This window comes from Emys orbicularis, chromosome 16 (genome assembly GCF_028017835.1).
Source record: "Emys orbicularis isolate rEmyOrb1 chromosome 16, rEmyOrb1.hap1, whole genome shotgun sequence".
Classification (NCBI taxonomy): domain Eukaryota; kingdom Metazoa; phylum Chordata; order Testudines; family Emydidae; genus Emys; species Emys orbicularis.
The window spans coordinates 24,266,107-24,291,943 of NC_088698.1; the positions used below are offsets into that span (position 1 = coordinate 24,266,107).

The 25,837-nt window shown below is 43.7% G+C and overlaps 1 protein-coding gene across 1 annotated transcript; it reads left to right on the plus strand.

Moving 5' to 3' along the window:
• The first annotated feature begins 1,243 nt into the window (after positions 1–1,243).
• On the plus strand, positions 1,244–25,577 carry DHX37 (DEAH-box helicase 37). Its single transcript, XM_065417868.1, has 27 exons — positions 1,244–1,346; positions 2,187–2,356; positions 3,179–3,291; positions 3,607–3,931; positions 5,293–5,441; positions 6,159–6,251; positions 6,899–6,995; positions 7,850–7,963; positions 10,234–10,335; positions 11,605–11,719; positions 12,099–12,194; positions 12,747–12,817; positions 13,634–13,778; positions 14,107–14,183; positions 14,924–15,156; positions 15,472–15,583; positions 16,619–16,725; positions 17,870–18,058; positions 19,098–19,222; positions 19,612–19,728; positions 20,010–20,182; positions 20,621–20,735; positions 21,562–21,699; positions 22,116–22,210; positions 22,306–22,379; positions 24,235–24,332; positions 25,495–25,577. The coding sequence occupies exons 1-27, from the start codon at positions 1,244–1,246 to the stop codon at positions 25,575–25,577; spliced, it is 3,429 nt and encodes a 1,142-aa protein (XP_065273940.1).
• Positions 25,578–25,837: the final 260 nt, after the last annotated feature.

Below are 25,837 nucleotides of genomic sequence, written 5' to 3' on the forward strand. Positions count from 1 at the left end.
GACCGTGCACCATAAAGCTTAAAAAACCAGAAACCAAATAAAAAGAACCCCAATTTTTTTTTAAATAAAATCTTATTATTTTTGGAGGTGCCCGACTTGTGATTTTTGAACACTTGGGGTTGGCTATGAGGCATAGGTACATGTGAGAAGTAAGACGTTTGCTTACTTTTCAGCATTAACAGTTTCGTCCCACTGGTATCTTGCTGTCCCCATTTGTATCCATCTGTGGTCCCTTGTTTACACTTAGATCATCCAGGCAAGGGATGCCTTGTGTTTGTACAGTGCCTAGCATGGAGGGGTATTATGCCAGTTTGCTTCCATTCTAGAAATGATTGCAGTTCAGTGTTATTGTATACATATGATTTGTAGTTTGCAGTGTGGTTGTGTAGCCGTTGATCCCAGGATATTAGAGAGACAAGGTGGGTGAGGTAATATCTTTTATTAGACCAACTTCTGTTGATGAAAGCCCCAATGGAATCAAATCTCATGTGCATGGTGTGCACACTAAGTGGAATCTATGTGGACAGGACAACACATCTTGAAGAAACAGCTACTTTGCATGACTTTGAGTAGCAATTCTTTCATCTACTAGCACAGTCAACTCCGCCCTTCATCCTTCCAAGATGGATAAACTTTGCTTAAGTTCCACTGCAACCCATGGGGCTACTCACATGCATATTTATGATTCCAAAATGCTATACTGAGCTGGCCATTTGTGAGGAACCTGAGGGCGCCAATTAGTTGCATTGCATGCATTCTAATCTCATGTTGCTATTGGCAATAAACACACACACACAGAGGGTATTTCCTTGCAGCTGTATTTTATCTGAGAGGTGAAACAGCCAGTGCTGGTTTGCTGAGTTTATGGGCAATAGAAAGGTGCAACTGATCGCTCTGCACACACAAAGGAGAGGAAAGCCAGGCTCTGCATTGCAGCCTTTCCTCTGCCCCTTCGCCCACTGCCCTCCTCTCTCTCTCCATCCCTCCACTCCCTCTGTCTCCTTTCCTCTCCTGCTCTGTGTCACTCCATCCACGCCCCGCCCCCGCATCATTCCTTCCGCCTTTCTCTCGCCCCGCCCCGCCCCGCCCCCGACCACCTGACCCTGCAGCTCTCGCGCGATCTGGGGCTGCGACCCCGGAAGTGTTTGTTTCTGGTGCCGCACGTGGGTGCCAGCCCGACCGGCGGCCCCTTCCCCGTCTCGGGCAGGGTCTCTGCTCCTGGCGCTGCCCGCCCGCCCCCGCCATGGGCAAAGCTCGCAAGAGGCACAACTGGAAGGCGCGGCTGCCGGGGAGCTCCGGGGGGCTGCAGCCGCCCGCCCCAGAGCCTGTGCAGCTGGAGCTGGGAGGTGAGTCCGGCGCCGTATGACCGCCCCGGGGGAAGAGGGGCCGGAATGGGCGCCCCCACTGCACACTCACCCCCCTCCCGAATAGGTAACTCCTTTGCACACTCACCCCTTCCTGAGTGGGTGCCCCTTGCACGCTCACACTTCCTTGTACGCTCACTCTCCTTCCTGAATGGGTGACCCCTTTGCACACTAAGTCACTCCTGCTGAGCCCTGGCTAATGTCTCTTTTTTTTGGGGGGGGGGGGGGAAGAAAATGAACTGGTTGGGAGGTTGAATTGCTCCTCAGCTGTCATAGTTTTGAGGTACATTGTCATTGACAGTGTGGGGAAACTTGCACTGCATTTGCTTGTGCTGTACCTGCCCTAATCTCAGATACAAGCCTATCGATAAATCCAGGGTTACCTTTTAGCAGCAACAAGAGGTGACAATAAGTTCAGACCAAAGTCAAGGCCGGTTTTAGACCCACGTGGTGGAGCTTTTGAGTGCTGCTAACTTGGTGTGTGGGCTTGGACAAGTCACCTAGCTTGTGTGTACCCCTTCCTTCATTATGAAAATAGGGTAGTGCTCACTTCCCAAGGGAGGATTATTTGGTACAATGTTTTGATTATGAAAACTTAGCCTTTTTCACAGTGGTATTACTCAAAAACAAGAAAAGACGGATTTGATCATGAAAGCAACCGTAAGGAGAGGAGCATTGTTTCCCTACACAGCCATCCTATTGGCTTTGTCAATAATATAATTGTTGCTATTGCCATTTTATTTAAAAGCAGCGAGCTTTGCAATAAGCCTGTTAAAAATAAGCTATCTAGGGCCCGTGACTGACCAAAACCGACACTTTCAGATGAGGCAAAGCTGAAAGGAGTGGATGAAAGTAATGCCCTGGTCCTGCCAGCTAAAAAGACAAAGACGAAAAAAGTAGCTTGTGACACACAACGAGAGAAGAAGCCCCTGAGCAAAAAACAGAGGAAAATCTTGCAGAAAGTTTTAGAGCAGAAAGAGAAGAAAAATCAGGTAGGTTGCATCTCAGTCATAAGGCTGTGGTTGAGGCAGTGCTAAAGAAAACTGTTTAAACAGGGCTGTTGTCAACAGGATTCCAGAGTGGCTTCCCTGGGAATATGAGCAAGGATTTTATCCTTAGAATCATTTTATAGCATCTGCCTATCACCAGCTTGGGGGAGCAGAGGTGTGTCTAGTAACCCAGTGCAGTGTCAAGAACTGTGTAGACTGCCGCATGCATTTCAGTGGGAGGTTGACACTGAAGCCTGCTGCCGGTTTAAATGGGAACAGCGTTCACTATTTAACTGCTGCTTTTTTGGTAAAAGTATACAGCTACCCGGGGACTGTCGGTAGTCCTGCTTTGGGCAAGTCACTTAACCACTTTGAGCATCTGTTAAATAGGGATGATTCTTAGAAGTATTATTATGAGGATTGGCTAATATTTGCAAAGTATTTTGAAGGTGAAAAATGTTATTTATAAATAAAAAGTATTGGGCATACGTTACCTTTTTCAAGATGAGTAGCAAAATGAAAGGCTCCAATACCCGTATTGTACCAAAATGAGACAAAATTCCATCAATTAAAATGTAGAGAAATAAGTAGGATGATGATCCTTGACCAGCCTTACTCATGGGGTCACTAGCAACACCTCCATGGTGTCTCTCTCTAACTTATCATGGTTTTCCCCAGCATGCAAATAGAGTATGGCTCTGTCCCCTAGTCCTTACTCAAGCTAAACTCCTGTTGATTTTGGTAGCTGAGTAAGATAGAACTTGAAGTGAATCTTTTTTGCTGGTACAGCAGTTCTAACAGTGATTATATATTTTTTTTCTGTAGCGAGCTGAATTGCTAAGTAAGTTAAATGAGGTCCAGGCTTCTGAGGCCGAAATGAAACTTCTGTACACCACTTCCAAGTTGGGTATTGGAGAACGCATGTACCAGACCAAACGGTAAACTCCCATCTATTGCTGCTGTTGCGAATCAGGCATATTCTTGCTTTCTCAGTCTCTGTGTTGCACATAGATTCCTTTTTTTGCTTTAAATGGCTTCTTCACCCAAGTTACTATAAATATTACTTGATAGATTTGTAAATTATTTAAAGTCAAAATAATTTGGTAGTTATGGTGAGGTAGAAAGAAAATGAGACTTATTACAGCCTCATGTTCTTTGAGATGGTTTCCTTTTTGGGGGGCGAGGATCTGAAGTGTGAAAACGCTAGCTATATTGGGGGGAAATGCCCATAATGTGTAAATATTCTGTTTTAGGACAGTACAAGAAGCAGGCACCACATGTCCGGAGAAGATTAGTAGCATCAGTGGTGCAAATAAAAAAAGGCGCAGACTAGATATGGAACTGGAGGCTGAAAAGAAGACTGAATCCTCTGATGAGGATGAAGAGGAAGAGCATAAAGAAGCAATTGAAAAGACAACCACTGACAACTTTAACTTTGGAAAGGTGGAAGAATGCATTAAGAAGCCATTGAATAGTGATCAGGCTCTTCCTAGCACGCCAGCTCTTCAAAAAGCATTTCATAAGCCATCTTCCAAGCCTGCAGTTTTCATCCCAGTGGACAGGTCACCTGAGATACAGGTCAGTCTTTGTTAGTGATTCATCACAATAAACGTTCTTCAAGGAATCTGGAGTGACACTCTCCATCAGACTAATTCTTGGCAAATACTTAAGTGGAGACTTGTGGGATTCACCTGCATCAGTCAGTAACATTGATAGCACTGCAAACAGTGCAGAGTGCATTCCCAGTATTGCTTTAAGTCAGTGTTTTTCAACCTTTTTTTGGGCAAAGGCACACTTGTTTCATGAAAAAAATCACGAGGCACACCACCATTAGAAAATGTTAAAAAATTTAACTCTGTGCCTATATTGACTATATATAAAGTAATTCTCTTGAATAGGAATCAAATAAACACAAAGAAAGTATTTTATAATTACTTTATTATGAAATAGTAAGTAAACAGAAATATGAAAAATTATAAAATACTTTATTCAGTGCGCAACCTGGGCCTGTTTGGCTGAACACAAAGCTGATATTCTGAGCTATTTATAGTCCTTAACATCAGTGGTGGGATTCAAAAATTTTAGTAACCAGTTCCGACATTCAAGCATGGTTTAATATTTTTTTCCCATGGCACACCAGGCAACATCTCGCGGCACACTAGTGTGCCGCGGAACAGTGGTTGAAAAACACTGCTTTAAGTGTTACTGATACCAGCTGTTGCGCAACTTTGGGCTTTGAGCTTGTCAAGTGAATAAAGAAGGGAACAACTTTCAGTTTTGTTTCAAAACATATGTATTTGTCACTAATTCTAAATATGTAACTTATTAATGATCTGAGATCTTAAACCCTTTGGTGTAATGAACTGAAAATCTTAACTGTTAAACTGGGTTTTATTCTCCATTATGCTAAATGTAGTTTCAGATAGATTTAATTCTGCAGAAATTTGAAAGAGTCCACTTATCACTGAGCAGATAGTGAGTTATGGGATGAGTTTCCATTTGAAAATGTTGTTAAACTCAAGTGAATCTTACATGACTATATGGAATTTAATAAATCAGAGCACTGGTTTAGTTTCATGCTTGAGTAACCAACTACCTTTTGAGAAGTCAGGAAGAAATATTTTGCTGATCCTAGTTCTTGGTTGGCCTGGCAGTGTTTTACCCTACATTTTATAACTTTTCAAGCCATGAGGAGGGCAGTGTGTTACCAAAATATCCTAGATATGAGGGGTCTATAGCCGCTTCTGCTCCTACATGTATTGGACTGTATGTGTAAGTATCATTCATGACTTTTGGAATGGAAAATCCATGATGGGTTGAATCTTTTAGACTTTTCATACAGCTTTTTGTTTACTGAGCTTGACCCATTAAAAAGCCAAGCAGAAAGAGGGATCAAGACACACAAACTGAAAATAAAGTTTCTATTTTGTTTTCAATAGGAAGCGAGACTAAAGCTTCCTATCCTCGCTGAAGAACAAGTGATCATGGAAGCTATTAACGAGAATCCTGTTGTCATCATATGCGGAGAAACTGGGAGTGGTAAAACCACTCAAGTGCCTCAGTTTCTGTATGAAGCAGGCTATGCCAGGTAGGCTTCTCTTCTTTTATACTGAAAAGTGATGAGAATATTTTTTTTTAGTTAAGTTCCATCCCTTTCTGGTTTTGGAATTTTGTCTCTGCTTAAGACTCCTGTGTTAGTGCTGTTACCTCTATGAGTAGCAATAGTGCCTACCTCAGATGGAGGTGAAATGAACTTGAAGGAGAAAAATCTGTGGGCAGTCCTTAGTTTGCACAAAAATCCCTCGAGATTATTTATTTTAGAGCTTTTTAAACTGCTACCTTGTTTTAAACATCACTTTTATTTTTCACAGTAGGGCTGTAGTACTTGTCACTAACCGTGAAGGTAGGTTAGCTAAGGGGGAAAGCTGGTGGGTTTCTCTCTCCAAGACACTCCACGTGTTCCTTGCAAAATTAAAATAAACACCATTCTATGTAGTGAAAAACCATCTGCAGCTTGTCTGGTGCTACCGTCCTTTTTACAGGTTTAGGCAGCGCAGTTTAGATGCTGCCTGCCTTCCTCAGTTCAGTCTCATTCAGTTGCAATAAACATTCCGCTTCTGCAATATTCCCTCTCCAGCCCAGGCTTCTTCCCCAAAGAAGCCCGTTTGGTAGGGATTACCTGGTCCTCCCAACAATAAAGGAGAACCTGCATGTGTGGTAAGACAAGCCCAAAACCCACCCGGAGAAATTCCTCTTGTCCTCTTTCCTAGGTTTGTCTGTAAAAAGCTTTTCTCCTCTGTCCTAGTTCTGATGGCATCATTGGAATCACAGAGCCTCGGCGTGTAGCCGCAGTGTCTATGTCCCATCGGGTTGCTAAGGAAATGAATCTTTCACACAGGTAAGGGCCAAAAGATCGGGCTAACCAGGAAAGTCAAAAACGACAGAACCCAGCCCCCCCTTAGTATAAATCTTCTGTTGCGTGGGAGAGGTTGGAGGGATGTTATCTTGGGGTCAGATTAACTGCAGCCTGTTCTGCTGGCCTTTCCTGAGAGGAACCGTAGGAAGTTTTCAATGAACTCAGCTCTGCTGCTCCCTAGAAAAAACGATGGTGGTCTTGGTGTTAACAAGCCCTCATCATAGTTCCCATTGGAGAGTCAGTGGATTGTTGAGGAGGTGGGGAAGGAGACGTGGCTGTGCTGTGTGTAGGGGAGAGCAGGTGTGCCATAACAATGGGCTAGTTGAAAATAAAGCTATTCTGTATCCCGCTTTCTTAGAGGGAAAGGTTCCTGTATAGGACAGTAGAATTCTGCATGTGCTGGAGTCTGGGAAGTGGAGACTCAGGCAATCTGTGATCTTCCATGCACCTCATGCTGTGGTACCAAGTCATAGCTGAACTGGGCTGAAGACAGCGTTCTAACCTGAACTCTGACTTTCCTTCCTTTCCCAGCTTTTTACATTTGGTCTATAATGCTTTTTTTTTTTTTTTTTTTTTTTTTTTAAAGTGTGTGGCTTTGTTTGTGTAATACTGATGTATTTTCTCTACAGGGTAGTTTCATATCAAATACGTTATGAAGGAAACGTTACAGGTGAAACCAAAATTAAGTTCATGACGGATGGTGTGCTACTGAAAGAAATTCAGAAGGTAAATTATCTTCAGCAATGAAAAAACAGAAGGCATTTAATGTCTCTAGAGAAATTCCAGGTTTCAGAGTAGCAGCCGTGTTAGTCTGTATCCGCAAAAATAACAGGAGTACTTGTGGCACCTTAGAGACTAACAAATTTATTAGAGCATAAGCTTTCGTGGGCTACAACCCACTTCTTCGGATGCATAGAGAAATTCCACGCATTCCTGCTAGGACTTGCCATGAGCGCAAGCGTTCCTTCTTAAAACAAAACCCCTTTCAGCAGTTAAGTTGTATTTTTGGCGACTAGGTGTCTATGATTATTCTTTTTCCGCTTGTTGGAGGTACAATTCTTGTTTCAGCTGCTGTATTGACCTTCATAGGAATAGGTGTTGGGATTTCTTCATCACATTCTCCACACTGAGAATGGTCCAGGGATTAGGACACCAGCCTATATCTTGGGAAACCTGGGTTCAAGCCCCTGTTCTGCCTCTGGCTTCCTATGTAACCTTGGGCAAGTCACTTAGACTGTGAACTATGGCTAGACTAAGACTGTGCCTTCATTTCCCATCTGTAAAATGGGGATAATAACACTTTCCTACCTCACAGAGGTGTTAGGAGGACAAATGATCCCTAATTTGGACCACCAACCGTTCCTCTACCCCCATGAGGCACAACCAATTTTAAGACCATCCATTTCAGTACACGAAAGATTGTGATGTGCTCAGATAGGACAGTAATGGGAGGGTCATATAAACCTAGACAGATTCGAAGTGATGACTAAGATGACTGACCCAACCTTAACATAGAGAGAGACCCGATTGAGGTTTGACTTGATGTGATGAGATGACTCAGCTTCCCTCTTTATTTCTAGGACTTCTTGCTTTTGAAGTACAAAGTGATCATTATTGATGAAGCCCATGAAAGAAGTGTGTACACAGATATCCTGATTGGCCTCCTATCTCGCATCGTGCCCCTTCGTGGAAAGGTAAGAAAGGCAGAGGTGGTTGCGCTTCTTAGCGGGAGCAGATATGGGCCAAAAATGGGTAACAGAAAAGATTAAATGCATGGAAAGGAGCGAGTGGAAAAATTAGGACTCCTGCTTGGAGACGAGATGAATAAAAAGGAATATGAGGAAGCTAAATTAAATAAAGAATAGCAAAGAAAAGGTAGATAAGAGCCCCTTTTGTCTTTTCTTCTATCACAAGAACTGGGGGGGATGATCCATGAAACTGACAGGTAAAACACTTAAACACTGATAAAAAGGAAACAAATTATTACACAATACCCATTTAACCTGCATAGCTCACTGCCACAAGACATCAAGTCCAAGAACTGAGGGGGATTTAAAATTAGACATTTATTCAGAAAGTGAGGACATTCACCATTACATTTGGATGTAAAACCCTCATCCTTCAAGGTATAAGAGAACAATTAGGAAAAGACTTCCCCTAGGGGAATCTTACACCTACCTTACACCATGGTTTTTGTAAAGGGGAATCATGCCTCACTAATATACTAGAATTCTTTGAGGCAGTCAACAAGCATGCGTACAAGGGGAATCCAGTGGATATAGTGTACTTAGATTTTCAGAAAGCCTTTGACAAGGTCCCTCGCCAAAGGCTCTTAAGCAAAGTAAGCTGTCATGGGATAAGAGGGAAGGTCCTCTCATGGATTGGTTACTGGTTAAAAGATAGGAAACAAAGGGTAGGCATAAATAGTCAGTTTTCAGAATGAATAGAGGTAAATAGTGGTGTCCCCTAGGGGTCTGTACTGGGACCGGTCCTATTCAACATATTCATAAATGATCTGGAAAAAGGGGTAAACAGTGAGGTGGCAAAATTTGCAGATGATACAAAATTACTCAAGATAGTTAAGTCCCAAGCAGACTGCGAAGGGCTACAAAAGGATCTCACAAAACTGGGTGACTGGGCAACAAAATGTCAGATGAAATTCAATGCTGATAAATGCAAAGTAATGCACATTGGAAAACAATCCCAATTATACATTTTAAATAAAATGATGGGGTCTAAATTAGCTGTTACCGCTCAAGAAAGAGACCTTGGAGTCATTGCGGATAGTTCTCTGACAAAATCTACTCAATGTGCAGCGGCAGTCAAAAAAGCGAACAGAATGTTGGGAATCATTAGGAAAGGGATAGATAATAAGACAGAAAATATCATATTGCCTCTATCTAAATCCATGGTACGCCCACATCTTGAATACTGTGTGCAGATGTGGTTACCCCATCTCAAAAAAGATGTAGTGGAAAAGATTCAGAAAAGGGAAACAAAAATGATTAGGGGTATGGAACGGCTGCCATATGAGGAGAGATTAATAAGACTGGGACTTTTCATCTTGGAAAAGAGACGACTAAGGGAGGATATGACAGAGGTCTATAAAATCATGACTCATGTGGAGAAAGTAAATAAGGAAGTGTTATTTACTCCTTCTCATAACACAAGAACTAGGGGTCACCAAATGAAATTAATAGGCAGCAGGTTTAAAAAAACAAAAGGAAGTATTTTTTCACACACTGCACAGTCAACCTGTGGAACTCCTTGCCAGAGGATGTTGTGAAGGCCAAGACTATTACAAGGTTCAAAAAAGAACTAGATAAGTTGATGGAGGATAGGTCCATCAATGGCTATTAGCCAGGATGGGGAGGGATGGTGTCCCTAGCTTCTGTTTGCCAGAAGCTGTGAATGGGCGACGGGAAGGATCACTTGATGATTACCTGTTCTGTTCATTCCCACTGGGGCAGCTGGCTTTGGCCACTGTCAGAAGACGGGATACTAGGCTAGATGGACCTTTGATCTGACCCAGTATGGCCATTCTTATGTTCTTATGTACCTTGAAATATCTGGTACTGGCCACTGTTGGAGACAGGGATGCTGGAGTAAGTGGACCACTTGGCTAATTTAGCATAATTCCTAGGTGTTTGTTTTCATTGTACCTGTGCAGACATGCAGCGGGAGGTTCAGTGCCTTGCTTAAGGCTGGCCTCTTGGTGAGTCTGTGGCAGAGTCAGGACTGCCAATAGGATTTTTGTCTGTCTAAGGACCATAGTATTTGGCCCTCTCTTTGTACTGTCCTATGGCCTTATATTGCACTTTGTGCCTTCAGACTGTGAGGGCTTTGGGGCAGCGGCTTATATTTGGTATCTGTTACAGCAGCGCACATGCATGTGTCTCGTGCTACATAACTGATTACAAGTGGCCAGACTGCAGCGTAACGCTGCATATTTGCATTTCCACAGAAAGGGCAGCCTATGAAGCTCATCATTATGTCTGCCACCCTTCGTGTTGAAGACTTCACTGATAACCAGAAACTCTTTCCTGCTGTTCCTCCTGCTATACAGGTAACGTTCATCCTAGTGGGGTCTGCTGCCAGGGCTGTAAAGAATGGGGTCTGACCCGGGTTTCCTTTGTAAATCTGGATGCTTACAGAGGCATTTTTCCTTTTGCTGCCTGTTATTTACAGTCCTCTCAGCCAGCATTGCAGTCATTTCAGCAATGGCGCTGCAGGCAATTGTCCTGCTTGTAATTTGTTTTGAACTATGTATTTTACGGTTTCTCTTGCTAAGAATTCCAGCTCCCACTGAAGAAAGTGGTCTCAGAACACCGACGGTTACAGTTTAGAAAATGATCCAAGTGGAGTTCTACTTTTCATAGAGTGGAATCCCTCAAATTTTGACAATCATTTTTAAAAAGCCTTTTGGATTCTAAGTAGCTCTCTTGAGTCTCCGATGCTACTGACTTGTCATCAATTTGTGTGGTAAGGGCTGGAGAAATGCCTGCTATTTTTGGTAACCTACAAAATGTTGGCTCTGCTGAAGCAGTTAATGTAGTACTCAGAGCTGTGCTGATATTGCCAATGCATAGAAGGTGAAAGGCACCGTGAGGCCAGATTAGCACCTTCATTCTTGCTTTGAAGTCTGAAGTCTCTTTAATGTTAATTTAGTGCCATTTGTGTTTAGTAGGAGTGCAAGATGTTTGCGATTTTTCTGTTGGTTGCACTAAATGTTACAGCTAGTTTTCTGTGGGTAGCAAGCTAGATATAAGGAATCTTAAGCCCTTGATTGTTTAGAAAGTTATACTGGAAAGAGGTGTCTCCATTCAAAGTGGTAATTCTGGTTGATTGAACATAAAGTATCATTGGAAAGGTCTTTGTAGTATGAAAAATACTGTTATACCCTAGGGCAAAAGCCAAACAAATTGGTTGTAGTGAGCTTCCGGTCTTCAGGGTCTCAAACTAACAATATGCTAGACACTGGGGCTTCAGCTAGAACACTTACCAAAGCAATGCTGGACTGGGTTATCTCCCATGTATTCTCATTCTCTTTATTTTTTTAAGATGATTTGCTGCACTCATTTTCAGAGGGTCAAAACAGTAAAAATGAGCTTAAATACAGAGAAGAAATAGAATGGTTTACAAGAAACTGGGCTATTTAAAACAAATGCATAAGCCAGTTCTATGGAGTATGGTGAAATATCTGTTTAACTGTGTGAAAGGACACATTGTCAAGGCTTTTAATGAGCTTTCTGATTCCCCCTGAACCACAGTACGTAAAACCCGCTTCTGCTGTAATCGTAAAATGAGGCTCGTTTCCTGTTGGATTCCTTTCTAGGTAGATGCAAGGCAATTCCCTGTGACTGTTCATTTTAATAAGAGGACTCCAGTAGATGACTACAATGGGGAATGTTTTAGAAAAGTCTGTAAAATCCACCGAATGTTACCCGCAGGTAAGACTGCTGCAGAGAACTCTTCAGCATCTCAAATTCTTTACACTTAAAATGTTTGCCAGAAGGGTCTAAGTGGTTTTAGGGACTAAACAATTTTTATTAAAAAAACAACAATAAAACCCATAAAAACCAGCAGCACTGTCTCCTGTACTTTATTCCTTGCAAGGGATGTTGGAGAATAAGCCTATACTTAAATATGCTGTGGTATTCTGCATGATTTCTCACATGTGTTAGTAAGGAATTGTGAAGTGGGTCACGCGTTATGTTCCACAGTTGTGGTATATTTGACGTTGTCCTCGCTGAAGAGTGAGCACTAGTTCTGTGATTTCCCTTTTGAAACGACCTGTCTTCTGATTTAAGGTGACCTGTTCTGTTGCAGGAGGGATTTTGGTGTTCTTAACAGGCCAAGCAGAAGTACACTCGCTCTGTAGAAGACTAAGAAAAGCCTTTCCATTCCGTAAAAATAAAACTGAAGGTAACTCCAGGGACTAAAGGGCTGCTAACTTTTAACTGTTACGTCGTATGGCGATGCGAGTTTACTTTTAAGGTTTTAAGCAATGAGTGTTCCAGAAATAAACTTGGGAAAAGATCTATTGAGAGACCCCCTGATGACTCAACTTCAGCTTTGAGAAAACAGATCTTTCTGTGTTGTGTGTGATTTGCCCTCCTTAACTCCCCTGGGGTCTGTTGCATTTCGCCACTGTTTCAGCCTTGCATTGATTACAGGAGCTTGCAAGGAATGGTGCAGTTTCCTAAAATGGAAGATCACTTTCACATCCTCTCCTGTTGCAGAAAGCTAATCCTCTGCTTCAGAGTCCTCCTCAAAATGCACCACTTCAGAGCAATCTGCCACTGATGTACTGTGATTTGTTAACATAACAAAAATGCCCGAGGCCCTCTCAACCACTTGGTCACTAGCTATTTTTTGCTTTGATATCTTGAATGATAAGCTCTTCAGAGCAATGTTAAGCTCTGCTCTGCAGAGTCATCTTTCAGCACTCTGAGAATCCCACATGCTTCTTCATAGGAGATGAAGAGAAGGAAGAATCAGTCGAAGAAACCAGGAAATTTAAGAAATCCAAACAGAAGAAAACTATGGTAATATCTTTTAAACGTGAATGGAACTGGCACTCGTGTCAGTGGATAATTGTTGCAAAAGAGCAGGAATCTAGGTTACCCCTGTTGACCTGAAAAGGAAGTTCAGTTTTGGCTTTCGTTTGTGTATAGCTCAGGAAAACAGAATGTTTTCAAACAGATTTTTTTTTTTTTAAATACTTCGGTCTGATTTATAAGCAACTTGCAATTGTGTGGCTGTCCCTTAAGTAAAGAATTCCATCCCGCTTTGATCTAGATTTGTAACTGCTGCATTAAGTGGTTGGTTGAGGGAGGGGGCTTGAATGCACCCCTGGGCACTACAAGGAGGGGAGATGGATTTCCACTATTAAGCACTAATAAATTAGCACTTTAATGGAAGGAACTCTAGACTTCGTGGGTTCAGGATTCCTTTGTGAGGAAAACTGGTGTTTGGCTGCTGACCGTATAAGTGATGTGAACTTTATTGCCAACAGATCATTAAATTATTAAAATATTGCTCTCTGATTTTAGACGCTGATTGGTAAAATTGCCTGAAGGAGGGTTGTGGGGAAAGGAGAAACCTGATGTACAAAACATCATTTCTACACAACACGTCCTTAAAAACATTTAACCGGCTTGTCTTTCCTGATTCCCCTCAGTTACGGATGAAACCATTTAGGGCCCAATCCCCCATGCATCTTGAGATCAATGGAAGTTCAGGATTGAGACCCTAGAGTTGCATTTATTACCGGCTTCTAAAAGCTTTTAATGACCTTTTACACAACTGCTAATATTAAATCTAGAAAGGCTTTTAATGGTTCCCCTTTTTCTCGCTTCTAGCCATTACCCAAAATCGATCTGAACAGTTACTCCGTTTTGCCAGTGGATGAAGGCGATGAGGACAGAGAAGCTGAAATGGATGATGATGAGGATGCTGTGGGCTCTGACATTGACCTAGATTTGGGGGATGATGGACTAGAGGAAGGTTTGATACTTTGAAATGAAAATCACATATGTAGAACAAACCTCACTTACCAATATGTGAAACTGTTACTGGGCACCTGTCCTCTTTGCTTTGGTTCTAAACTGGTGTGTTAGCACTTTAGGATGTGTAGTGTAAACCATTATTTATAAAGCGTGGGTTTCTCATTGCAGGGTTTCTGATGGCAATTTTAAAAGAAGCGATGTACAAAATCTGACTTTTTTCAGGTTGAAATGTGTATAAAAGTTTAGTTTGTCAGGACACTGTTGGGAATGAAATGCCTAGTGTTTGCTTGCCATGTTTTTAAGAATGCCATTTTGTTTCTCTACAGGTGAGAAGTCCAATTCTTCCCTTCCACTCTACGTGCTCCCACTCTACTCTTTACTAGCACCAGAAAAGCAAGCCAAGGTAAAGGATTATTTGCATGGGAATAAGTGACTGTTCTCAGTACCTGACTTTAGAATGTATGCAACAGCTCTTGGTTTGTGTGCTAAAATTAGCATCTTGAAATAGCCTACAGTGGGCAGACCAGTGAGATATTCAGGTAGGGGAGAAAACAGGCCTCTGCTGACCTGTGTGCTCAATTCACACACCAGGACACACGATGTGAGGCCACTTTCACTGTGATCGCTTCTGTCTTTCTAGCTCAGGGGGGGCCAACCTGTGGCCCCGGAGCCACATGCGGCTCTTCAGAAGTTAATATGCGGCTCCTTGTATAGACACCGCCTCTGGGGCTGGAGCTACAGGCACCAACTTTCCAATGTGCCGGGGGGTGCTCACTGCTCAACCCCTGGCTCTGCCACAGGCCCTGTCCCCACTCCAACCCTTCCCGCCCCCTCCTCTGAGCCTGCCGTGCCCTCGCTTCTCCCCCTTCCCCCCAGAGCCTCCTGCATGTCACGAAACAGCTGATCGGGAGGGAGGGGGAGGTGCTGATCGGGGCTGCCAGTGGGTGAGAGGCGCTGGGAGCCAGGGGGGAGCAGATGGGGGGCTGCTGACATATTACTGTGTCTCTTTGGCAATGTACATTGGTAAATTCTGGCTCCTTCTCAGGCTCAGGTTGGCCACCCCTGTTCTAGCTTATCTGAGTTGACTTCACTAACTTGTTTTACGGGCAATGCGGTTCATCTGCCAAACTGTGTTTGCTACAGGTGTTCCGACCTCCTCCTCTTGGAACAAGACTGTGCGTTGTCGCAACCAACGTGGCTGAGACGTCTCTCACTATCCCCAGCATTAAATACGTGGTTGACTGCGGGAAAGTCAAGAAACGCTTCTATGACAAAGTTACTGGGGTTTCGTCTTTCAGAGTCACCTGGACGTCTCAAGCATCTGCAAACCAGCGGGCAGGACGAGCTGGCCGCACGGAACCAGGGCACTGTTACAGGTTAGCCAGTTCCCTCTCCGTAGGCTTCTCGCAAAGGAGGGGTCAGGGTCTGAAAACCATTCTCTATTTGTTGGGCAGCCAAATGAAAGGAAAATACCAAGGCTTGATTCCTCTTGTGTGGTATTTTAGATGTAAATGTGGTTAAGATGCTTTAAAATCTGAAGATTAAACCTTTAAAAATTCACTTTTTTTTTTCATCCAAAGCGATGTTAAAAACAAAAAAAACTTTATTTGCTTTTGTTTTCATCTCTGTGACGTATATGTTGTGGGTTCAGATATCATATCCGTCTCTAACCAACATTTCTCTTTCATTAGGCTCTATTCATCTGCAGTTTTCAGTGACTTTGAGAAATTTTCTCCTCCGGAAATTACAAGGCGACCTGTGGAAGACTTGATTCTACAGATGAAAGCGTTAAACATTGAGAAGGTGAGCCGAAAAGCCGCCTTTACGTTCTAGCACTCTTTCAGTGTCTTCTGGGAGCCAGAAATAAGCATAAATTGCTGTACCGCTGCCTGTTTGGTGTGAGGATACGTTGTGCCTTGTATCAGAGATGGGGGGGAGGGAGGTGCTATGTTGTAGTCCCAGGGCTTGGTTTGTATTTGGCTCTGATCTTGCAATGCATTGCATCAGACCTCCTCAATGGGCTTCACAGCTTCATTTCCACTTGTGCATGCGCTGTGCGTTTTCATCAACAGTCTCATGAAAACAGCCAGCAAAGCACAGACCTGGGATTTCAAAAATGGGGCGAGGAAAATAATGAAATCTATTGTTCCTTAAAAGACCTGAGGTTTTGTTCATACAAAAGTAGCAATAAAGCCTACATGTCCATTGTTTGTGTATGTTAACTTCACAGGTATTCTCTAAGCCTCTCAACTTCCCTATGAGGGGCAATATCTCCATTTTACAGAGGGGTACTCTGAAACACCCAGGCTAAGGGCTTATTTTTCAGAGGGCTCCTACTCTGAGCCACCCCCAGACTCTCGTTGCCTTAAATTGGGAGTTCTGGGTTGGCTCCAGCTTTTTTGCCGCCCTAGGCGGCGAAGGAAAAAAAAAGATTGAGCTGCCGCTGGAGAGGGAGTGAAGGGCCCGCCACCGAATTGCCGCCAAAGATCCGGAAGTGCCGCCCCTTTCTATTGGCTGCCCCAAGCACCTGCTTCCTTCGCTGGTGCCTGGAGCCGGCCCTTTACTCAGCACTTCTGAAAAGGCCTTCAAGCGGCTTGTCTAAGGCCATACTTTGATTCAGTCACAGTCGAGAATAAAACCCTGGATTCCTGACTCCTAATCGCGTGCTCTAGCCACTCCCTTCCAGGTGTCTGTCTGTCTCTCTTTGTGCTGGGGAGTTCTCCTAAATATATTGCCTCTGTTGGCTTTTGGAACCAAAGAGGACTTGTCTCAGATGAACGACAGCCGAACTCTACTGTTCAGTGTCAGTTATACACTCATTTCTTCCTGTGTTCCTAGGTGATCAACTTCCCTTTTCCAACCCCGCCTCCAACAGAGGCACTTGCAGCTGCTGAAGAGCTACTGATAGCGCTTGGAGCCCTGCAGGAGCCACCCGAGACAGGAAGGTAGGGTGCCTGAGATCTCCCACAAGTTTTTTCACAGAAATGACTTACTGAGGATTATAGCAGTGGCTGGAAGAAGGAACAAGTGGGGTGTTTTTCCTACATCGTCTTTTTACGTGATAGTGAGATGGAGCTTTGCCAGTCTCCCTTCTGTGCCAGTTCTCTGACAGTCTCCCCTTGGTATCAGTGCTGTAGCAGGTTTGTCAGCCGGGCTGCTTCCCAGAATCCTTTGCACTTCCTAGTCTGTAATAAACTGGTGTTTTAAACCAGCCAAACTGAGACTGATTCAGACTTTAATGGCTTGGGTTTTGCTCCTCCTTCCTTGGATTTCTACTGCACCTTGAATCGAGACAGCTCTTGAAGCACTGTACAGATGGGGAGCATTTCATGCACCACTGAAATCTTGGTTAATAACGTTCAGAGGCCTTTCCAGGCCTTGTAATGTTTGTGCCGATAAATATAAAGTGAGACAAGGGGACCCAATAGCTCCCCTTGGCTACCCAACACGCTTGCAGCAAAGTAACAGTCGGTTTTAATTCACCCCTCTTGTTGTTTTGCCGCGAGTTTCTGCATGGCCACTCTTACTCTGAAATAAGTGCCCTGTTTTGATATTCACCTAAATCAGTAAAAATATCAATTTCAGCTATATCAAAATTGGACACTTTTATTCTGAAATGAGGGTTCACACGCGGACTTGCTATGAAATAACAAAAGGGGTGAATTAAAACCGATGCCGTCCCTTTGCTGTGAATTGGGGTAAATCAGCCCGTAGTGACTTTCAAATGCAGCCCAGGCTTCTAGGGACCAGAAACTGTCACCATGTGATCCTTGTTCTGTGAAATGAAGTGTTTTTTCAGCCTAACTCCTGCTGCCGTTCCCACACTTGCTCACACCCTGAGAGTCCCAGGACTGAGAATGACACTTGGAGGTGGTCCCTCCAGGGCAGGGCAGGGCGGAAGCAGTGTTGGGAAGAAAGGCATTCAGGCTGAATTTGGAGTCTTTCATCGCTACTAAAGTCACATATGCAATCAGAGAGAGAAAAGTGCAAGTGTGCAATAAACAGCTGGCGACTCAAAGTCTATAGAAAAAACTTGTGTGAAAGGGGGGAAATGCTGTTATCACATGACTCGGTTTCCGCCTCTTCCAGGCTGAAAGATCTGCAGATAGCAAAGCTGAGCTGTCCAATTAGTCCCTTGGGCGTGACCATGGCGTCCTTTCCTGTGGCCCCACGCTACGCTAAGATGCTTGCTTTAAGTAAACAGCACGACTGCCTGCCGTATGCCATTACCATAGTGTCGGCAATGACCGTTCGAGAGCTCTTTGAGGAGTTTGAGAGGTGAGTGGCTTAAGCTGGAGTAAAAATAGGTTCCCTTAGCACCAGATACCATTTAAAGAGTGCCTAGGTATTGCTTTCTGGAATACCAGCCAAAGCTGGAGAGACAAGCTGGACAGGGAAATATTTGTTTTAACCCCTTATATACAGCATCTCTAGTGGTTACCCCATGAAACTAGTGCCTGTAGAGCTAAGCATGAAGGTGGCAGTGAAGTATCATTGACTGACCTCTGTATTCTGTGCTTGGTGGCATTAATTAAAACTATAGCCTTGTAGATACCTAGAGCCCTTTTCTCCCCATTTCTAACATTTGTCTTGTGATTGCACTGCGGAAGAGTTACAGATAACAGACTACAATGCAACCCATGTATAGCTGACATCAGTGGTCATTCTGCCAGTAGCCTGAAGTTGGAAAGCTATAGGGGAGATCAGAGTAGAGGCAGGATATTCTGTTAAACATGACCAGCGTGCTGTCTGTCTGATCCCCAGCACAAACAGTTTAGCTTTTTAAAACCTCTCACTCGGAGTTGTGTTTTGCCGTTCAGTCTCACTTGCTGGACGGGGAATTGGGTCCATATGTAGGCAGGAGCATGGTGGTGAGTCTGAGTCTCTAGTCCCATGACTTCCTCAACACTCTGTTCAGACATACACCTCTCTGATAGGCTGCAGTACCGGCTCCACCAGCAGCAATGTCCCATATCCTTTGTTGTAGCCTCTTAATACTCCTGGGGATGGCGTACCAGGCTTGGAATTCACGTTCCATTCTCCCATGTGGTAGAACAACCACTGGAGTGTTGGGGCAGCACTTTCTTCTCCTAGTCACCCAGTTTTATCTCTTTTGGATCAGCCTGAGATAATGAACCGACTGATTCCCTGGGTTTTCTTTTTATCTTCCAGTTTTAGACAAGCTTTTTACTACCAATTTTATATCAGTCTGTCTGGTGTTTAGTGATACTGGAAGGGAAAATACAGAGCTGTTTTGACATGGGCGATGGTGCTTGCTAGAAAGCTTTAGAGTGTATTGATTGTGCTTTTGATTTAGACCAGCTGTAAGTGAAGAAGAGACGGAGAAGCTCAAGGGGAAGAAAGCAAGAGTCATACAGATGCGAAGGATCTGGGCTGGACAAGGGCCTTTTCAAAAGCTAGGAGACCTCATGGTGATGTTAGGTATCTATTGCCAGTGACTTGAACATACTGTGTCTTGCGGGGAGGTGATTAATTTCAATCAACGTAATCGGATATACAAAGCTAAAGGATTCATAGTGCCGTAGCAAAGGGAAGTTCTGTATAAGGAGGGCTACTTGCTGTTCATAGAAGTTGAGTCCTGTAGTCCATCTCTTGCCACTGGAAGATGGTGTTCTGTCTTACGTTCATCAGTGCATCCTCCAGGCTAGTTCCAGCCAATGAGCAAACCTGAATAGATACAAACTATGGGATTCGCTATCCCGCTGGGGGAAAATGTTCTGCAGCCTAATCAGTTTTACCTTTGGGAAGCTAGTTGGCATTTTTGTTAAAGCTCTTTGTTCTTTCCCTGCTGAATAAAGATTCTCTTCCAGGAGCTGTGGGGGCCTGTGAGTATGCAGGGTGTACTCCTAAATTCTGTGAAGCAAATGGGCTGCGATACAAAGCTATGGTGGAAATCAGGCGCTTACGGGGGCAGCTGACGACAGCAGGTAAAAATTTAGCAGCAGATAACTCAGTTGCAGGCTTGGGCTTTCTCTGCTCAGCACAGTGCAGCCTTTTATGCTGCCAGCAGCGTAGCCCATGCTCTGTGGCTCACCACAGCGGTATTTTTCGTAAACCCAATTTAACTAGAGGCTAAGTCTCCGTGGCAAATATCCATGGCTTTAGAGAGGAAGCCAGTATTTACCTATCTTCAGGTAGTGGTAAATTAACTGGGATCCTCTTTTCTTTCCAACTTTGTGAGCATCTTAACACTCTTGCTCTTCCTCAGTGAATTCAGTCTGCCCCGATGCTGGCCTCTTCGTTGATCCAAAAATGAAGCCTCCCACAGAGACCCAGGTGACCTATTTGAGACAGATAGTGTTGGCGGGGTTAGGGGATCATATTGCCCGAAGGATCCAGGCGGAGGAACTTCTGGATGAGAAATGGAAAAATGCCTACAAGGTAAAGATGAGTGGCATGGCTCAGTTTGACCATCGCCCTCCTCCTGTAACTTTGTGATCTAGAAATAAGAGTTCTATGCGGAGCATGGTCTAGTGGCCCAAACGCAGGATTGGGGCTCTGTTCCCAGCCCTGCTCCAGTGTCACTATAGGAAGTTAACTCTTCCATGCTGCAGATACCCCACTCCTAGCCTGGGGTGATTACTTTCTATGGTGTCTCGTCAAAATTTTGGGAAGCAGAATGAATGGCGACTTGCGAAGCGCTGTGAGGTCCCTAGAAGGAAGGTGATGCAGAAAACCAGGGTGTAACCAAAAATCTCCATCGCTTAGAGAACATTGGTGAAAGATTTAAACTAGGTGCTCTCAAGGAACTGGATTGCTAATCATCACAGTCTCCTTCCATGCTACCGTTCATGTCGAGCCCTTTGTGCTTTCTTTAAGACTCCTCTGCTGGATGACCCTGTCTTTATCCACCCGAATTCTGTCCTCTTCAAACAACTCCCAGAGTTTGTGGTGTATCAAGAAATTGTTGAAACTACTCAAATGTACATGAAAGGTAAGATTGCTCAGCTCCTCCCTCTTCAGATCCGTCCAGCAGTTCACTATGGAATCAGAAGAGTATTTCACTTGCTCGCAGCACAAGTCCCACCTGCCCTTTGGTGCTGGCCAGGAGTGTGGGAATCAGTAGATGGCAGTGTCTAACTTCTCCTTGACGTATCTCCAGGACCGAGGAGCCCTGTCCAGCTGGAAACCGCCTCCAGAGCTGCCAGCCCTTGGTGGCTCTGGGCCTCCCCAAGGCAGCCATGGAAGTTGCTGCTGATTTCCTCCTTGTTTCACAATATCCTAGACCACCCCCCTCTGGCTCCTTGTGGTCTTTCCCTTCCTAGGTGCAGAGTTGGATTGACTTAGGAAAACGACATCCAGATGTCTCTCCGACCGCTTGGGTGGTTCTCTTCCCACCCCCAATTGACTGTCCTAAGCAGGGAGAAAGACTTTCAAAGGAGCCAGGTGGTCAAAAGAGGAGCTAGAGCCCCATGGCTGGCAGCTGCTTTCCAGAGAGCAGCCAAAGAGAAATGGGCTTGATCAAGTCAGATTGTGCCTCCCCTCCCACCCAACAAAATGGTGCGGGGCAGGAGAATGAGGCTTGGGCTCTGAAACGAGGGCGTAGAGTCCCTCTCCGCTCTCCTTTGACTCTAGGTCAAACAAAACTGTGCTGGAATCCATGGGGATACTTTCAAATGGACCCTGAGGCAACCCGTCTGAGGAGCTCACCTCCAGTGAGTGCGAGTTTCACTGAACATTACCCCTGTGTAAACAGTATTGAACAGATTGTTCTGAAGGCAAAGATGCTTCATTTTGTAGTATGTGTTTCTATTCTGAAGGTGTTTCGGCCGTTGAATCTGAATGGATCCCAGTCCTGCTACCTCCGTACTGTCACTTTGGGAAACCTTTGGAAAATCCTCCTCCATTTTATTGCCCTGAAACAGGCAGAATAAGATGCCACAGACCAAGTGTTTTCTGTAAGTTTCTTGAAGCATTGCATGTTGGAATGTAGCTCTGATGTATATTACATTCCCCAAAAAACTGCTCTGTGTTGCCCTACTGGCTGTAAGGCCATGGAATAAAAACTCTTTATGTCCAAAAGGACTGAACCCTGCTAATCATGAATGTTATACATGCCTTGAGATGGCTTATGTATCTCCACTGGGTTCTCCAGAGTTAGCGTAGAGCTGCTAGCATACTAACCTCTAGGCGCTGGTATTGCTGTGATGTGTGTCACATCCTGTCCTATACTGGAGGACTTCTAATGTCACTGTTACTAGCTGTGCATTTCTCTAAATGCCTGCAAAGTCTCTTTGTGCTCTGCAATCTTACACTGATGGAAAAATCCACGTTGAGAATTAAATAGAAGACCTAATATGACCTGTCTTTCCAGATCGAGTAGGCTGGCAGCTTCCAGCAGTGGAGGTAGATTACCCAGAGGGTATTGATCGCTACAAATACTTTGCCAAATTTTTACTGGAAGGAAAAGTAAGTGTATTACAACTTGCATGGTTTCCCCTTACATTTTAGAGCATCCTTTTACTTTATGGCAAGTGTCTAATGAATGCTAATATTTATTTTAGATTGTTAAACAGCTGGGCTCTTATAAGCGTTGTTTGCTGTCCAGTCCGCTCACAATGCTGAAGACATGGTCCAAGTAAGTTGTTAAAACAATCGACTAAACAGGTGTCATGCCACCCAGCAGTGGTGTTAGTCACTTGAGCCTTCTTAAAAGAGAGGGACTTCCAAATTGGGAAGAGTACGAAGATATTTACTTCAATTGTTAAGCGGAGAGAGAAGGAAAATTGTCTTAGCAAACCTAAGGCCAGTGGCCTTTATCAAGCGAAACTGGTGAACTGTAAGGATCCTGTAAAGACTTACACATATGAGTAGATACTCTGGCTTCAGTGTGATTATTGGTGCCAGTAAAATTACTTGTGTGTAACTATTTGCAGGATCAGTCCCTGGGAGTCTGTATTTAATTTTCTTCACAGTTTAGCCAGCTACACCATTTTGAGTCGTCTAACAAAATAGACGTTCCAAAGAGGTTTTGCCCTTTGTGGCATGACATTGTAGCAGTACAGTAATTAGGGCCCTACCAAATTAATTTCCGTGAAAAACGTGTCACGGACCGTGAAATCTGGTCTTTTGTGTGCTTTTACCCTATACTATACATATTTCACGGGGGAGACCAGCATTTCTCAGATTGGGGGTCCTGAACCAAAAGGAAGTTGCAAGGGGGATCACAGTATTGCCACCCTTACTTCTGCGCTGCCTTCAGAGGTGGGCAGCCAGAGAGCGGTGGCTGCTGACTGAGGGCCCAGCTCTGCAGGCAGTAGCGCAGAAGTAAGGGTGGCAATACCATACCGTGCCATCCTTCCTTCTGCGCTGCTGCTGGCGGCGGCTCTGCCTTCAGAGCTGGGTTCCGAGCCAGCAGCACAGCTCTCCAGCTGCCCAGCTCTGAAGGCAGCACCGCTGAAGTAAAAGCAACTCGCCCTGCAATAACTTTGCAACCCCACCCACAGCTGCTTTTTGGATCAGGACCCCTATAATTACAACACCGTGAAATTTCAGATTTAAATAGCTGAAATCATGACATTTATTATTTTTAAAATCCTATGACTGTGAAATTGACCAAAATGGACCGTGAAGTTCATTGATAGGGCCCTATCAATGATCAACACCCTCACACACAACACACCTTTCAAGATCCATGGAACCTACACATGCCTATCACAACATGTGGTGTACCTCATCCAGTGCACTAAATGCCCCCCATAACTACTATCACAACACTCTCAAATGAGCTCACACAGGAAAAAGATAAGACAGAAACACCCTATTACCTGTGGGCGAACACTTTTCACAAAGCAATCACTCTATATCTGACCTATCAGACCTCATTCTCAAAGGAAACCTGCATATTTTCAAAAGACGAACCTGGGAGCTTACATTCATAACTTTGCTAGATACTAAAAATCATAGTCTTAATAAAAACACTGGATTTATGACTCATTCCAACAATCTGGAACCCACTCACCCCCTTTTTATCCTATGACTAACAGGGGTGTTAACTTCACCTTGAATATGTGCTAACTACTTAAGTTAAACTCCCTGTTCAATCTTGTATTTAGCTGTGACACTCTGAGTACCTGTTCCGGACCCAAAGAAGAGCTCTGTGTAGCTCGAAAGTTTGTGTCCCTCTCACCAACAGTTTGTCCAATAAAAGATATTGCCTCACCCACCTTGTCTCTCTAATATCCTAGGACCAACATGGCTACAGCAACCCTGCATACAACAGTGGTAGATTTCAAGTTGGGACTGTCCCTTTAGTCATGGGTTACATGTTTTATGTCTACATCTAACCTCTAATCAGTATTGTTATAAAACAAACGCAGAACACTAGACTGCAAGCACTAAAGTAGAGATGCAGCCATAATATAGTTAAATAAATTAACATATCTATATATCACATCTATATTTGATCCCCTTTCATTTTGGAATTCACTCAGGCTTCAGCCCCGGACAGAAATCTTGCTGAAGGCTCTTGTTTCAGAAAGTGCTGATAGTCGTGATGCTTTGCTGGCTGCATGGAAAAAAAATCCCAAGTGTAAGTGTTTAGTTTGCTGGGTGGTGGCGATTAACCATTCCAGCATAGGGTTCTTACCTGATTTCAAGCAGAGCTGGTCTTTCGAACTTTAACTAAAGGAACAGACAATACCCTACCAGAGAAAACAGCAATCATTTTCAGTGTCTTTCTCATTAGGGTAGTTTGTGTTGTGATTTTGGTCTTCCAGTAAGACTGGAAGAGTTATGAGAGTTCATAAACTGTCCTCCTCTGGAAATGAATATTTTAAAAGGGTTTTTGGTTTTTTTGGTTTTTGGTTTTTTTGTAATACAGTTGTCTGGATTTGTAAATAGGATTTGTAGCAGCTCTGTCACAAAGTGGCCATGTTTTATAGGAAGACTCCTGTGCCAATTAAATTTATTTTTCACAATATTAAGCATACCAAATAAACTGACCTTTATACCAGATGCTGCAAGGAGTAAAAAATCCTTTCCTAATAGGATTCCCAGTATTAACTTGAACAATAACTCTTGCATTCTTGTTCATACTTTTAGATCATTAAAACACTTTAAAAGTGTTAACGGTCGGACAAGTATTTCACCCATTTTTACAGGTGGGGAAGCTGAGGCAGAGGTTAGTGGCCTGTATAAGGTCACAGAGAGAGCTTTGAGTAGTTCCTGGTTTCCAGTCCTGTACCTCTCTATGTACTCCTGTTCACTCTTAAACCCCAGGCCTTATCTTTAATCCTGGGAATAGTCCCATCCAAGTTAATGGTACTACACACATGTATAAGTACTCTGTTGGATCAGGACCTTAATTTGGATTTAATGATGATTTGTCTTAGTCACAAAAAAGCAGAGATGCCCCAACACTTCAGCTGTACCTTTCTCAGGAAGAAAAGTTCTCTCTCAAGTTTGTGGCCCTGAACACTGAGATTTCTTCTGGGATGAATGTGTGCAAAGGAGTTTCTTCTTTGGTCTTTCCTGGGAAGACACAGTGCAACAGAGAAATTGAAAGAATCCAGCCTTCCATTACTATATATTTTTTCCCCACTGGCTGTAAGCAGAGTCTGATTCTTTTACAGACTCTCTTGAAAGCATGATCAAACTGCCCCAGTTGTTAGAGCCCTGCCTTCTAGTAGACCCTCTTCTGCTGTTAGCTATTTTTGACTTGTGGACTGATGATTCATATCTTTCTGTTTCAGACTTGCTGTCAGCATATTGCCAGTGGATCCCCGAAGTTATGCACGATGACGTAGCCAAACGCTGGCCACCTGTGACATTGTGAATTGTCAAGATTTCCCTTCTACAGATAATCCCTATCTCCCAGACATCTCCAGAACTCCCTTTTTCTAGGAAGACTTGGAAGCAAAAGGAAAGTCCATATTTTGGTGGGAGAGACTGATTTACTAATGGAGGACAGCTTACCAGCTGTTTTTGCTAGGGTGTTTTGTAATATTTATTATCTCTTGGGTAATTTTATCCATTGTATTTAATTGATTTTTCTTAAAAGCGTCTTTTTAGACTATATTAGTCAATTGGACTACA

Coding starts and splice junctions, on each gene's coding strand:
- DHX37 (XM_065417868.1), top strand. CDS start 1,244: ATGGGCAAAGCTCGCAAGAGGCACAACTGGAAGGCGCGGCTGCCGGGG. Junction 10,336..11,604: donor CTGTTCCTCCTGCTATACAG/GTAACGTTCATC, acceptor ATTCCTTTCTAG/GTAGATGCAAGGCAATTCCC. Junction 12,818..13,633: donor CCAAACAGAAGAAAACTATG/GTAATATCTTTT, acceptor TCTCGCTTCTAG/CCATTACCCAAAATCGATCT.